Source organism: Lepidochelys olivacea (assembly GCF_965140295.1).
Source record: "Lepidochelys olivacea isolate rLepOli2 genome assembly, chromosome: 2".
Classification (NCBI taxonomy): domain Eukaryota; kingdom Metazoa; phylum Chordata; order Testudines; family Cheloniidae; genus Lepidochelys; species Lepidochelys olivacea.
The window spans coordinates 249,617,990-249,633,866 of record NC_140412.1 but is presented as its reverse complement, the minus strand read 5'-3'; the positions used below and the strand labels follow the sequence as shown (position 1 = coordinate 249,633,866).

General features: G+C 39.1%; 1 protein-coding gene across 2 annotated transcripts in view; it reads right to left on the bottom strand.

The window, feature by feature from the left end:
- Positions 1 to 15,877, bottom strand: part of ESYT2 (extended synaptotagmin 2) — a 130,310-nt gene that overhangs the window by 62,361 nt on the left and 52,072 nt on the right. For both annotated transcript variants that reach the window (XM_084618756.1, XM_084618757.1), the window contains exons 5-6: positions 8,105 to 8,177; positions 6,575 to 6,664 (exon numbers count right to left, since the gene is read on the bottom strand). In XM_084618756.1, the coding sequence (XP_084474882.1) occupies positions 6,575 to 6,664; positions 8,105 to 8,177 (163 nt within the window). The remainder of the gene's footprint in view (positions 1 to 6,574; positions 6,665 to 8,104; positions 8,178 to 15,877) is intronic.

Below are 15,877 nucleotides of genomic sequence, written 5' to 3'. Positions count from 1 at the left end.
GGAAATTTTGATTTGTTTAACATTGTTTCACTTAAAGTTGCATTTTTCAGGAACATAACTACAACATTAAGTGAGGAGTTACTGTAGTCATACAAAAAAACCCATTATGATTCCTGACTCACCTTTCTGCTCTATTACACAAGATTCCATTTTAATTTTTTTGGCATTAAGGCACATCAGATTTAAAAGAAAAAGCTAGGTTCAGAATATAAGAACATTTTAAAAGATTATTTTCTTTTTAAAAAGATGCATATGCAAACATATTTGAAATGCATATTAGCCTCACCAACAAATCTAGTTTTTAAAATATGTTTTATTAGAAAGTATGAAGTGGGAACTCCTTCAGCTGAAAAAACAAAAAACCCCCAAAAACTATGCATTGTTCAGGAAAGTGGTAGAAGACTCTGGCAAACTCATTAGATAAGTATGTTCAGAATTATTAATTTAGGCTGTGTTGCCTTATATAGTCATCAAGGCAGCAAAGAGATGATACAGAGTGAGTGGAACTATTGCCAGTTACTTTAGATTGGAAAATATGAGAACAAATCCATCGCTAGTTGCCAACTAATTCCTCCTCTGCTCCCCTAACAAATAAAGTGAAGGAAAACTTTTCTTGGCTACAGCCACTCCATTTCTAAATGGTAGAAAGGATTTTGTTATAGAACTTCACTACTATACTAAAAGTTATTTTAGATCCTGCTGCAGAAGATTAACACACAAATATTGAAGAAGATACAGTGGGAAAGAAATCTTGTAATAAAACAAAAAACATTACTACTTAGCAGTAATAAACCTGCTGTGTAAAAGTTATTTTATGAGTCGATTGCTTTTTGGACAAGTGCTATTCAGTAGGGGTAGGACTGACTCACTGGCAGAGTCTCAAGGTATTAGTAGGATCTGACATTTTCAGGAATGTTATGGTTATTCACAGTATTTCTGATTTTCATACTCTACTCCACCTGCAGTCCTAAGTCAATTAAATCTAGACTTTAAAATAAATTTCAAAATGTAGGGGACCAGTCTAGATTTGATTTTGACAAATAGGTAGGAATTGGCTGAGAATCTGAAAGTGGAAGGCAGCTTAGGTGAAAGAGATCATGAAATGGTAGAGTTAATGATTCTAAGGCATGGTAGGAGGGAAAACAGCACAATAAAGATAATGGATTTCAAGAAGGCAGACTTTAGCAAACTCAGGGAGTTGGTAGGTAAGATCTCATTGGAAGCAAGTCTAAGGGGGAAAACAGTTCAAAAGAGTTGGCAGTTTTTCAAAGAGACATTATTAAAGGGTCCAAGAACAAACTATCCCACTGTATAGGAAAGTTAGGGAAGTATGGCAAGAGACCATCCTGGCTTAACCAGGAGATCTTCAATGATCTGAAACTCAAAAAAGAGTCCTACAAAAAGTGGAAACTAAGTCAAATTACAAGGGATGAATATAAACAAATAACACAAGTATGAAGGGACAAAATCAGAAAGGCCAAGGCATAAAATGAGATTAAACTAGCTAGAGACATAAATGGTAACAAGAAAACATTCTACAAATACATTAGAAGCAAGAGAAAGACCAAGGACAGGATAGGTATATTACTCAACGTGGGGGGGAAATCAATAACGGAAATAGCACAAGTGTTAAATGACGTTTTTGTTTCAGTTTTTACCAAAAAGGTTCATAGAGATTGAACTTCTAACATAGTGAATGCCAGTGAAAATGACGTAGGATCAGAGGCTAAAAATTGAGGAAGAACAAGTTAAAAATTACTTAGACAAGTTAGATGTCTTCAAGTCATGAAGGCCTTATGAAATACATCCTAGAATACTCAAGGAGATGACTGAGGAGATATCTGAGCCATCAGCAATTATCTCTGAAAACTCATGGAAGATGGGAGAGATTCCAGAAGACTGGGAAAGGGCAAATATAGTGCCAATCTATAAAAAGGGAAATAAGGACAACCCATGGAATTACAAACAAGTCTGCTTAACTTCAGTATCTGGAAAGATAATGGAGCAAATAATTAAGCAATCAATCTGCAAACACCTAGAAGATAATAAGGTAATAAGTAACAGTTAGCATGGTTTTGTCAAGAACAAATCATGTCAAACCAACCTAACAGCTTTCTTTGACAGGGTAACAAGCCTTGTGGATAGGGGAAAAGCAGCAGATGTGGTAAATCTTGACTTTAGTAAGGTTTATGATACTGTCTCCCATGACCTTCTCGTAAACAAACTAGGGAAATACAACCTACATGGAACTACGATAAGGTGGGTGCATAACTGGTAGGAAAACCATTCCCAGAGAGTAGTTATCAATGGTTCACAGTCGAGCTGGAAGGGCATATCAAGTGGGATCCTGCAGGGATCAGTTCTGGGTCTGATTCTGTTCAATATTTTCATCAATGATTTAGATAATGGTATAGAATACATTTATAAAATTTGCAAATAATACCAAGCTGTGAGGGGTTGCAAGTGCTGGGAGGATAGGATTAAAATTCAAAATCATCTGGACAAAGTGGAGAAATGGTCTGAAGTATATAGGATGAAATTCAGTAAGGACAAATGCAAAAGTACTTCACTTAGGAAGAAACAATCAACTGAAAACATACATGGGAAATGACTGCCTAGGAAGGAGTACTACAGAAAGGGATCTGGGGGGTTATTGTGGATCTCAAGCTAAATATGAGTCAACAGTGTAACACTGTTGCAAAAAAAGCAAACATCATTCTGGGACGTATTAGCGGGAGTGTTGTAAACAAGATATGAGAAGTAATTCTGCTGTACTCCATGCTGATTAGGCCTCAACTGGCATTTTGTATCTAATTTTGGGCACCACACTTCAGGAAAGATGTGGACAAATTGGAGAAAGTGCAGGGAAGAGCAACAAAAATGATTAAACGTCTACAAAACATGACCTATGAGGGAAGATTGAAAACACTGGGTTTGTTTAGTCTGGAAAAGAGAAGACTGAGGGGGGACATGATAACAGTTTTCAGGTACATAAAAGGTTGCTATAAGGAGGAGGGAGAAAAACTGTTCTCCTTACCCTCTGAGGATAGAGCAAGAAGCAATGATCTTAAACCGAAGCAGGGGCAGTCTGGGTTGGACATTAGGAAAAATGTCCTAACTGTAAGAGGGGTTAAGCACTGGAATAAATTGCCTAGGGAAATTGTGGAATCTTCATCACTGGAGATTTTTAAGAGCAGGTTAGACAAACACCTGGCAGGGATGGTCTAGATAACACTCTTAATCCTGCCATGAGGGCAGCAGACTGGACTAGATGACCTCCTGAGGTCCCTTCCAGTCCTACAATTCTATGCCAGTTCTGTTTCCTATAATCAAGAGCACCGTTATTCTCATTCTAGCGCATAGGTGTCCACTATCTCTAAAACACTATAGTTCATCCCAAGTGGCAACTTTTTTTTTTTTTTCAAATGAGACTTCAGCTAAGGCCCAGGGGAATGCAGAACGAACTACAATCTGAAGGAGATTTGTACCAGACTGTGCCTGTTCTGAGAATAGAGTGCTTCACTGTCTATCTGGCACCTTTTACAAGAACTAAATGGGCATGTACAGACACAGAATTTGGTGGGGGGATTTGGCCATGTGAATCTCAACTGCTAGATCTTGAGACTCTAAAAGATATGTACTACTCTGGCATCATGTCACTCATAAAGTGACCTACACCTTTTAGGAAGGGATTTTAATTGGGATTTGCATCTAATTTAAAATCTTAACTCAAAGGATTTGCATTTACATCACCTGTTAGACAAGTAGCCCTGAGCTAACATGAACAAAGGCTCCCATGTGACATCCCTTGTGATAAATTGGTATATAGTCATATAGAGCCAGAAGCAGGATATAGGCCATTCATGTCTGAACAACTCAATAACTCTTCCATTTCTATCCTCTACACTCTTACATTTTTCATGCCAAAGGATAAAAATGCTCCCAAAACCAACAGAACCCCCCTAAATCCCTACACTTTTACTCATTTTGGAGAGGGAGTTCATTGTGGGGAGAAATAGAAATAAATTTCCTGACCTCCCACAAAAAGGCAGTCAATTTCTTCCAAATACAAAACTAAAATTCTTTTAAATTCCAGTCATCCAATGTTGCCTACATGTAGCAATACTACGTGACTCCACCCCCTTATCTTATCAATTTATCCTTGAAATATTTCCTTAACATTTTTTACATATACCTCTGCAATTTTCACCCATATTCCCTTTTACTAGGCATTAATTGTTTGTCCCAGATGGATGAAACGATCTGTAAAGGATGACTTCGTAGCTATATGAGCTGTAAGTCTCCTCAAACAGAACATCTCTAACCAATCTAGGTGTAGTAGCATCAGTTGCTCTAAGGCTTTTCCTAGAATGAAAATGTACAAATGCTATCTGATTTGCAAACTTGCCCTGGAGGATATTTTAGCGTCCTGTGAACAAAGAATTCTAGAAAATGTTTATTGAGACAACGACAAACATTCAGATTCAGAATAGGATAGAAAAAACTATATTCTATTTATGTCAAAGGAAGAAATGGTGAAAAGGATAAATGGAGAGGCAGTTCTAAGCACAATTCCCAAACCTGAGCCATTCTTTTTAGGTGACAGATCTGAGGAACTGTCCCAGATTGAGGTACCATTAGAGAGTGTTCTGACAGGTTGGATCAGAGAAACCCCCTGGGAGCTGCCACCTGATGTGCCAAAACTACTTCTGCCCCTGCTTTCCCTGCCAGCTTAGGACTCCAGCACCCTGTCTTGCTGAGCAAGACACACCATTTTGCTCCAACACAGACCCAGGGTCTGAACCACTTACCCCAAAGCTGCAGACTTAACTGAAAGCAAGTTAAGAAGTGTTCCTGCCTTTAACACTCAGATGCCCAACTTCCAGTGGGGTCCAAACCCTAAATAAATCCGTTTTACCCTGTATAAAGTTTACCTTATACAGGGTAAACTCATAAATTGTTCACCCTCTATAACACTGATAGAGAGATATGCACAGCTGTTTGCACTCCCAAGTATTATTAATTAACCCGGAGTATGTATTAAGTAAAAAAGTGATTTGATTAAATACAGAAAGTAGGATTTAAGTGGTTCCAGTAGTAACAGACAAAACAAAGTGAATTACCAAGTGAAATAAAATAAAACATGCAAGTCTAAGTCTAGTACAGTAATAAAACTGAATACAGATAAAATTCTCACCCAGTAAGTTTCCTTTTACAGACTAATCTCCTTCTAGTCTGGGTACAGCAATCACTCACACCACCTGTAGTTACTATGCTTTGTTCCAGTTTCTTTCAGGTATCCTTGGGGGTGGAGAGGCTCTCTCTTTAGCCAGCTGAAGACAAAATGGAGGGGTCTCCGGGGGTTTAAATAGACTTTCTCTTGTCGGTGGAGACCCCCTCCTCTCTCCTATGCAAAGCCCAGCTACAAAATGGAGCTTTGGAGTCACCTGGGCAAGTCACATGTCCATGCATGACTGAGTTCCTTACCAGTCAGCCACATTCCTGGGAAAGCCCAGATGTGGACTGGCGTCTCCAAGTTCATTGTTGGCTTAAGGGCTTCTTGACTGGGCACTTACTGAGAATAGTCTTTTCTCAGGAAGCTGACCAACTGCTTCACTAAAACCTACTCAGAATCAAACAAGTATGCAGCCAATATTCATAACTTTGACTACAAAAATGATACATGCATACAAATAGGATTAATAGATTCAGTAGATCATAATCTTTACAGAGATATGTTACATGGCATATGTAGCATAAAACACATTCTAGTTATGTCAGATATATATTCATAAGTATATTTCCATAAAGCCTTATGGGGGGCACCATCACAGATGTTTTGGAACAAATTGATAAATTAAACAGCAATAAGTCACCAGGATCAGATGGTATTCACCCAAGAGTTCTGAAGGAACTCAAAAATGAAATTGCAAAACTACTAACTGTAGTTAAAGTCATCCCTGAATGTTAACAGATTTGAAACAACAACTTTACTCAATTTAAGGAAACATACCTGCTTTTGCAAAGATAGACTCCTGCTAGCTGTACATCTTTTTGATGTGTGAATACACAATATGAATTGGTTTTGGCTCAATAAAATCAAAAGAAGTGTCTATTTTCATTGTTGTTTCTATGGCACAGAGACATCTTGAATAGACAAGTGCCTGGAGAAATGGTAGATTTCTAAAATGTGATTGCACCAACAGTCTGATTTCGAATACAGAAATCAGATTTAAAAATATGTAAAAAAAAATCTGACTAACAGGAAAGGTGTTATGTAAATGTTATCGTTCTAAGACCTGTGAATCTAATTTCACTATGAATATAATTCCAAGGTTAAAAAAAAAAGTCTTGCCACTAAAGGCACTGCAACTTTTGCTAGGTTGATAGTCAAACCTTCTAGATAATGTCCTGTGATAAGGTAAGTCCAGGGAATTCTTGTGATGCATAAAGAGTCCTCATGCTTCAGTCTCTTTCCATCATAAAATCAGAAGACCTCATTCATTCTTACTATTCTTATTATACACTAGGCAAAAAGCAGAGCAATGATTCATAGCTAGATTTTTTTACTTACGGGTTTCCTAAGGAAAAAAATAGATAGCGCTCCAATTAAGGGCATGTCTCCAATCAGTGGTTCCAGGATAACCCTCATAGTACCATGAATCTGAAAAAGGGGAAAAAAAATAAAAGGATAATGTAATTCACTCCAACCAATATAGGTACTTTATGTAGATTAAGTGCACCCAGTAGAAAATACACACACAACTATGTTTTTGAAAGTCTTTCATTACGGGTGAGTTTATGCAAGTGCAGATGGCCCTATATGCCACTGAAGTCTAACTAAAGCCCTTAACAAGGGGGAGTTAAGTGGTACATAGGTCTTTGTGCAAGTCCTCTGTAAATGGACGCATTCACACTAAATTGTGTTAAGTCACACTAGCATACTTTTGATTTATATACAATTGATGCTAAACATTCATGGATGCTACTTTACTACAAATAAATAATAAATGTGGAAATATGTATTTACTCATATGCCACAAAGTGCTGCAACAGACATACATGTATAGCTGTGCAGCGGGGTGACTACCTCGCTCCTGTCCTGAAGGGATTAAAGCAGCCCGGGAGAGGACTGTGAATAGGAAAAGCAGGCTGATTGGGAAAGCAGCCACAGCTGTGGCCAGCTTAATCTAAGTCCACCTGGCCCTTATAAGAGGGCTGTGGGCCAGAAATGAAGACAGATACTCTTTCTAGCTTCCTAGAGAGAGAAGGACCTGGCTGCCTGGGAAGCTAAGAAGGGTACCTAGGGTGGAGCAGTGCTAGGGAAGGGCAGAGGGAGCTGGGGAGCTCCAGCCTATCAAAGCCCCAGGCTGCAGACATAGTGAAAGGCCTATGAAAGGGCACTGGGGCTGCAGAGGGGCAGCCCAGAGATAGGCAGAGGCAGCTGGTTCAAACCCTCTTGCCAATGATGAGTGGTTCATAGACTGCAGTCTGCCCCAGGCAGCGGGGGCTAGATGGTGACTGGCAGTGGCCACTAAGGCAAGGTGGGGGAAGAGGGTTGGGGGATCCCCTAGGTGGGAGACTTGGATTGTGGGTTACTGCTGGGAAGGAACCCTAACAAGGAGGCTACCAGGGTCCGGGAGGGACACCGGGGCCAGCGGCAGGCGAGACGCCAGCCTGCAGAGGGCACTCCTGGCTGGAAGAGCTAATTTCCAGGATGACCGACAGGAGGCACCGCACCGGTCAGTCGTCGCCCCACAACAGACACAAGTAAACGTGAATTCTTATAAATATACCTTATGAACTAATTCATTCTTAAAAACTTTTATTTCTGCCCCATGCTGTTCTCAGCAGAACATACCATATGTTTAACATTTATTTCCATATTTGAAAGAATAAATTAATTAGTATGTCAAGAGTATACTAATGCAATTTAAATTACTATATTGTAACAAAGACCAATGGTATGTAATTCAAAGGTAATAACAAAAGCAACAGAATTAGTAAATTATATTTTGTGTGTCAACTGGTAAATTGTGTCATGACAAATGTGAGAATTTTGTAAAACTGTGGTTATGGTGAAACAAGAGAAACTGAACTTCACCTGTATACTTTTTACACCAGCTCTGCAGAAGTATCTCTTGATCTCCAAATCAATTTCACAATTGCCAACAAAACTGAGGAAAAACAGAAAAACCACAGTACTGTATAAATGTTTTACATTTCTAGACTCTAAAATTGTGACACATTTAATTGCTAACCCCAACATTCTTTTCCCAATCAAACGAAACATTTCATATGAAACAGTTCTGCTTTTCAGAAACTACTATATTCTATATAAAAATAACTATAATTTTAAAGCACTAAGACAATTCTATTCTGAAGACAGATTGTAAAATCAGATGGAAGAGGTGTACTCATCTTTAAAACTGTATGTAAAAGAGGAAAAAAGCAGAAAGTTATAGTCCTGGGAAATAATGGAAGTATTTATTATGAACACACCCTTCCTTTTAGGGGCACGTTATATGATTTTCTCATTCGTTGTATGGTGCCATGAGAAAACACTCAGACCTTGAGAAGTACCCTTGATTATTATAGGCAGAGCTAGTAGGGCCATCTCTTATTATAGTTGTCTGACACTTACAATTATAGGACCCTGTTTTCAGTTGCTTATAACTTTGCCAAATAAACTATTCGGGCTGAAGTTTTCTATGCTGTCTGAATTGTTTTGGAAAATTGTTCCGCCATTTTCATGAACAAGGTGGGAGGAGGGGGGCACAGTAATCTTGTTTTGCACATGTTAAATTTTTTGTTACCTTTAATTTAAAAAGCTCTAGCAGGATGCTGATAAATTAGAGAGGGTTCAGAGAAGAGCCACAATAATGATTAATGGATTAAAAACCATGCTTTTCATAGTGATAGACTCAAGGAGCTCAATCTATGTAGCTTAACAAAAGAAGATTAATAATGGGCTCTTCAATCTAGAGGAGAAATGTGTAACATGGTTCAATGGCTGGAAGCTGAAGCTAGACAAATTCAGACTGGGAATAAGGTGCAAATTTTTAATGGTGAGAGTAATTAAGCATGGGAGCAACATACCAAGGATGCCCATCACAGACAATTTTTAAATCCAGCTTGGATGTTTTTCTAAAAGATATGCTCTATGAATTATTTTTGGGAAGTTCTAAAGCTTGTGCTATACAGGAAGTCAGATTAGATGATCACAATGATCTCTGTGGCCTTAACATTTGACTCCCTCATAATTTGCAACAAGGTATTGGATGTTGGGAGGAGGTATCTTTAGATTTCCCCCACCCACATGAAAATCCACCCATGTATGCTTTTGATTAAAAAAAAAAAAAAAAAAAAAAAAAACCATTCCACACATGCGCGGTAGAGACTTCAGGGATTTTAGCTGCTAAAATCGGTGAAGATTCTATCCCCACTGAAAGAAAAGGAGTACTTGTGGCACCTTAGAGACTAACCAATTTATTTGAGCATGAGCTTTCGTGAGCTACAGCTCACTTCATCGGATGCATGCCGTGGAAACTGCAGCAGGCTTTATTTATACACAGAGAATATGAAAAAATACCTCCTCCCACCCCACTGTCCTGCTGGTAATAGCTTATCTAAAGTGATCATCAGGTGGGCCATTTCCAGCACAAATCCAGGTTTTCTCACCCTCCACCCCCCCCCACAAATTCACTCTCCTGCTGGTGATAGCCCATCCAAAGTGACAACTCTTTACACAATGTGCATGATAATAAAGTTGGGCCATTTCCTGCACAAATCCAGGTTCGGATTTGTGCAGGAAATGGCCCAACTTTATTATCATGCACATTGTGTAAAGAGTTGTCACTTTGGATGGGCTATCACCAGCAGGAGAGTGAATTTGTGTGGGGGGGTGGAGGCTGAGAAAACCTGGATTTGTGCTGGAAATGGCCCACCTGATGATCACTTTAGATAAGCTATTACCAGCAGGACAGTGGGGTGGGAGGAGGTATTTTTTCATATTCTCTGTGTATAAATAAAGCCTGCTGCAGTTTCCACGGCATGCATCCGATGAAGTGAGCTGTAGCTCACAAAAGCTCATGCTCAAATAAATTGGTTAGTCTCTAAGGTGCCACAAGTACTCCTTTTCTTTTTGCGAATACAGACTAACACGGCTGTTACTCTGAAACCTATCCCCACTGAGTTTACTCCAGCCCGGGCCTGAGGACTTTCCCTGAAATTGCAGATGTTGTGGGCCATGACGAATCCTGAACTGACAGCAGGAAGCCTGTCTCTCCTGTCTTAATGACTTCTAGTAGGCACAGGCAGCATGGAGGACAAAGCTAACTGTTTCAAAAGCAGAGGGGTCAAGAACTGGATCTTGAGGGCAGGATGGATTGGGACAAGGAGCAGGTGTGAGGCAGGGGGAGAACTGAGTCTACAGCTGCAAGCCAAGGAAGAAGGCTACACCTGGGTGACAAAGAGACTAGACAGGGAGCCAGGAAAGGGGAAAAAAGCATAGGTTGGGGGGACTGGGATTCAGTGTGAGGCTGCAATTGGGTGAGCAAAGAGAATGGAACAATGATGCAGGGCGGATGCTGAGACTGGACAAGGAGCTCAGGAAGAGAGGGATGTGGGTGGACGAGAAAAGCAGACTAGATGAAGACTTAGGGGAAGGAGTATGGACTGGCTGGGGAAGGAGACTGAGATGAGAAGCCTGAGGAATGGAGACAGGGACTGGGGCAAGGAGCTGGGGGTAAGGAAGTGACGTGACTGGAACAGGGACAGGTTGGAGGGTGTCAAGGCAGAAGGGGGTTACACTTAGGGGGAATGGGAAGAGGAGATTGTACCCACTAGATTACATTCCCCTCCAGAGCCAGGAATCTTGGATTCCGTTCTTGAGTCTCACCTTTCATCTTCTGTCAGCATATATCTGTGAAACCAACTGGCAAAGTATCCCATTCCTTTCTAGTGGTGGTCCACATAGAGGATGACAACTTACTTTTATTATCAATGACTCTGTTAAGTCAAGTGGAAAAGGTGGTGTGGTGGATCTAAAAGTTCCAGTATTGCCAAAGAACCATTTGAGCGCGCGCACACCCACCCCCGCCCCCCACAGTAAAAGAATGTTAAGCTTGAAAGTCAAGCAATCGAAAGTTAGGAAATGCCAGAATTAAGGTTGTATGTGCAACCTGAATTTGGCCACCTCATGCATATGCATTATAATACATTCTTTAATTACATAATCACTTATTATTTTTCCATAGAACCACTGCCTCATTCAGTGCAAAGAATGGATAGTGCTCATTTAGCTAGCTGTTCAATATTTTCTCTTCTTTGTTCAATGAAGGCCTTATTTATACTACACATTATTAAAACCTTGTTCTGAATACAGAATTATTAATTTCCTCATGGGCTTTTTGATGGCACTCCTCACTATAGTACTGGAGTGCTTCACATATTAATGAATTTATTTTCACTATACCCCTTTGAATATTACTATCCTCATTATGCAGATCAGAAGCTGAGAGACAGTAAGGTCAAAAATATCCACTAATTTTGGGTGCTCAATTTGACACACCTAGGACTTGATTTTTCACAGTACTTAGAATTATACAGCAATTTATAGTTTCAAAGCAGAGCTCCCACTGACTTCAGTTTTAGTTATGTGTTCTCAGCACTCTGAAATTAGATCTCAGAATCTGAAATCATGCATCCAGAAATGACAGAACACACAACTAGTGATCACCTGTGAAATATTTGGTTTAAGTGACTTGTCTAGCATCACATAGGAACTCTGTGGCACATCCAGGGATACCATTTCCCAGGGCTGCATTCAACTGTCTTAACCATCTCTTCCAGCAATCCCCTGGCTCATTCACTACACACCTCTCAGCTAGAGCAACAGATAAAGCAGGGGTCCTACAGATTACAGCTTCCTTTACTACACAACCCTGATTTATCCCTAGAGCAGGTCCAGTTTGTGCGCTGAGTGAAACAAGGGTCCTGTGGAAAAAATAGTACTGAATCACATAATTCATACAAAACATTGTATCATAATGCATATGCTAAAAAGAGATCAAATTAAGGTTGTATGGGCAACTTTAATTCAGCCTTTCCTAATTTTTCAGTGCATGACTTTGCCTTCTTAAATATGTTTTTAAATATTGTGTGTGTGTGTGTGTGTGTGTGTAATATATTAGTTTTTGTCTTTGTGTGTGTTAAGAGTTTATCAAAACAAACTGGCCACTAGAAGTAAACAGCACCAAACTGGAAAAAATCAGTAACAACCTTTAATCTTAGAATATATTAGAGAAAACTTTGCCCTTTAACACATTTTGCTGGGCCCATGTACATGCGACACTGTTAGGCTGTACCATCACCTACTATTTGGAGTCTCATTTAACAAGCACAGTTTATCTAATTGAGATCATAATGGTCCTGAAATATTTAAGACTACTTTAATTTGCAGATCACTAAAGTGACAGAGACATATCATAGTCTAGTGGGGAACACTTTAATCCACAGCCTTTTGATTTCTTAGATATTCATCCTCTCGGTGTGTTCCATAAAAGTGCCTTGGGGGTTACTCATAGTATGAAAGAGGAGAATTAATAGACCATGAAGTGTACAGTTGCTTTAGCTGGCAAGCCATAACAGTCATTAGTGAGTCAGTATCAGACAAACAGAAGGATTACTGACCTAATGGATTAACATCTCATTTAGATTTTTTTTTTTTGTTGCTAACTTTTTCGTTACTTAAATGGCTCTCAAAGTTTGTGAGCCTTTCAAATAAATTTAAAAAAAACAATAATATTCTCCCTTCCACTTCCTTCTTTGCCACCAAGAAGCAGATTAAGAAAATGTAGCTGGGCTTACCTGAAAATTTCACTTTTTCAAATAATAAGGGCTTGTCTACTTGGGGAAGTTAGCATGCAGCAAGAGTGTCAATTTACAGCACACTATCTACTCTGCATTACATTTTCATATAAGAATATAAGAACTGTCATACTGGATCAGACCAAAGGTCCATTTAGCTCAGTATCCTGTCTTCCGACAGTGGCCAATGCCAGGTGCCCCAGAGGGAATGAACAGAACAGGTAACCATCAAGTGATCCATCCCGTTGCCCATTCCAAGATTCTAGCAAACAAAGGCTAGGGACATCATCCGTGTCCATCCTGGCTAATAGCCATTGATGGCCTATCCTCCATGAATGTATCTAGTTCTTTTTTGAACCCTGTTATAGTCTTGGCCTTCACAACATCCTCTGGCAAAATGCTCCACAGGTTGACTGTGCGTTATGTGAAGAAATACTTCCTTTTATTTGTTTTAAACCTGCTGCCCATTAATTTCATTTGGTGACCGCTAGTTCTTGTGTTATGAGGTGTAAATAACACTTCCTTATTCACTTTCTCCACATCCATCATGATTTTTTTAGACCTCTATCATATTCCCCCTTCTTCGGCTCTTTTCCAAGCTGAAAAGTACCAACCTTATTAATCTCTCCTCATACAGAAGCTGTTCCATATCCCCAATCCTTTTTGTTGCCCTTTCTGAACCATTTCCAATTCCAATATATATTTTTTGAGATGGGGTGACCACATCTACACTAATTATTCAAGATGTGGGCATACCAGGGATTTACATAGAGGCAATATGATATTTTCTGTCTTATTATGGACTCTTACAGGCACTAAAAGTGCCATTGGCCAATTTAGCTTAGTACATTTTTAGGGCTTGTTTCAAGAGCAAGTTACTGCACAGCAAGCCGGGTAAATAAAAATCAACGATAAAAAAAAATTGGATCTTTTTAAATTTAAATTGCTTTTTTCCTCAAAGCGTTTTATCAAAAAAATCTGATCTAAGAGTTTTAATCAAGATACATTACAGCTCAAAGATATCTCATCATGGAATAGGGATTACAAATTCTAATTCTATAGTATGAGACAATATATTCATGTAATGTTTAAGAGAAGTTTTGTAAATGAGTTCCAATAGTTCATGGATTATGGACCCAATTTTATGGGGTTTCAGGGGCTTCTGTATAGATTTAGGTTAATCTTTCTATCTGCCCAATGGGACTCAGTGCTCAGTCTAGAAGATACCATCAGAGATGCTTAGTTTTCCAGTTCTCAAACTGTGGATTTGTGTCTCCAGAGATGACATGCTTGTTAAGAGTAAAAATGGTTTTATATAAATATATAGAAGTAAGAAATAACAGACCTCAACCCTATTATCCCTCTGCAAATTTGTGTACACAGAGTCAATCTCTTACCTCTCTAAAGGTACAAAGCTTCAAGAAATTAAATTAATAGAGGATGGTTTGGGGTGGAATAGATCTGGACAAGGGGAAGAAGTCTGGAGATAAATGTGAGAAGGGAGGGACAGGAAGTAGAAACAAAAGTGAAACTGTTTGAGCAGCATATTCCAGAAGTCTCGAGGTCTTCCTGAGTTTAGCCTCCATTGATTTGAGATTTACCATACCATTTGCTCACTAGAAGGGAAAACCTGTAACGGCAGCAGGCTGTAAGAGAGACCCAGTTTGGGAATAAGAACCATTCAAGAAATATGTTTGCTAATGATGTTTTAAAGAAAGTCACACCAGTAAACTAGTGGAAGTGACTTAAGCACTTGGATTCAGAGACTGTTGAAGTGATAATCGCACTTAACAGCAATAGTTTCTTCTGCCAGTGTAGAAAGAATATTTTCTTCCTTTGGACTAATTCATTCCAAATTGAGAAATTGTTTGGGACCTGGAAAAGCAGGAAAGCTTGTTTTTCTTTTCCAGATTATGAACAAACAGGAAAATGAAGGTGAAGACAACTGAGTTAGATGCAGAAGCCAATATTTTTTAAGTTTCTCATATTAACCTGGCTGACATAGTCGATTTGATTTTTAATATTAATATTTCATTTAACTATTTTAAACAATTTTAACAAAAACAAACCTGATTTTAAAAAACTTGAATGTTTAACTAAATTCAAAAAATCATATGCTTTTTTTGTTAAAATATTATGTTTGCTGTTAAAGAAATAAATCCAGAATACAAAATGTTGTTGTTTTAGTTAAATAAAACAATTTAAATGTCTGTCTGTCTGATGTTCTCCGAATACAGTATGGCAAGAAAATCCTCCAAATGTTAATGATTAACCTGTTGAACGGGAGATAGTGACTTCATAAATATCAGCTTCAGTTACCTTTGGTAAATAAAATAACCAAACAATCATTTTCTGATATACCTGTAAAACTAATCTGAAAAGTTTTCAAAATAAATCACTTTAAACAGGGCTGGCTCCAGGCACCAGCGTTCCAAGCAGGTGCTTGGGGCGACAGTTAGAAAGGGGTGGCAGTGTTTCCGCGGCGGTAGCAATTTGGCGGCAGCCCCTCTGTCCTGCCAGCCGCAGCAGCAATTCAGTGGCAGCTTCTCCGTCTTGCCGTCCGTGGCAGCAGTTTTTTTCACTGCTTGGGGCGGCAAAAACTGTAGAGCTGGTCCTGACTTTAAAAATGCATAGTGTGTACCTTCTAAAATGTGTACCTATGCTTCTATAATGTGTACCTACACCTATCTCTGAGTTGTGAAGAATACGTATTAAGGTTATAACAAGCAACAAGAATGTATTTTTATGTAGAAATCCAAGATTAGAGTCTTCCTGACTAGTGATTTAAATCAATTTGATTTAAATCAACCCACCCTGACAGCAAGCCAAGGTGTGACTCTACAGTCCCATGCAGACACTGCTACAGCACAGTGAAATCTGCAGAGCAGGGCTTAGCATGCTGCTACATCAAAATGTAATACTCCAAGCTGCACTCCAGGACTTTCATTGCATTGTACCACTGTTCATATGGAACTTCACTGTGCAGCAAGCTGGTGTGCAAAGATTT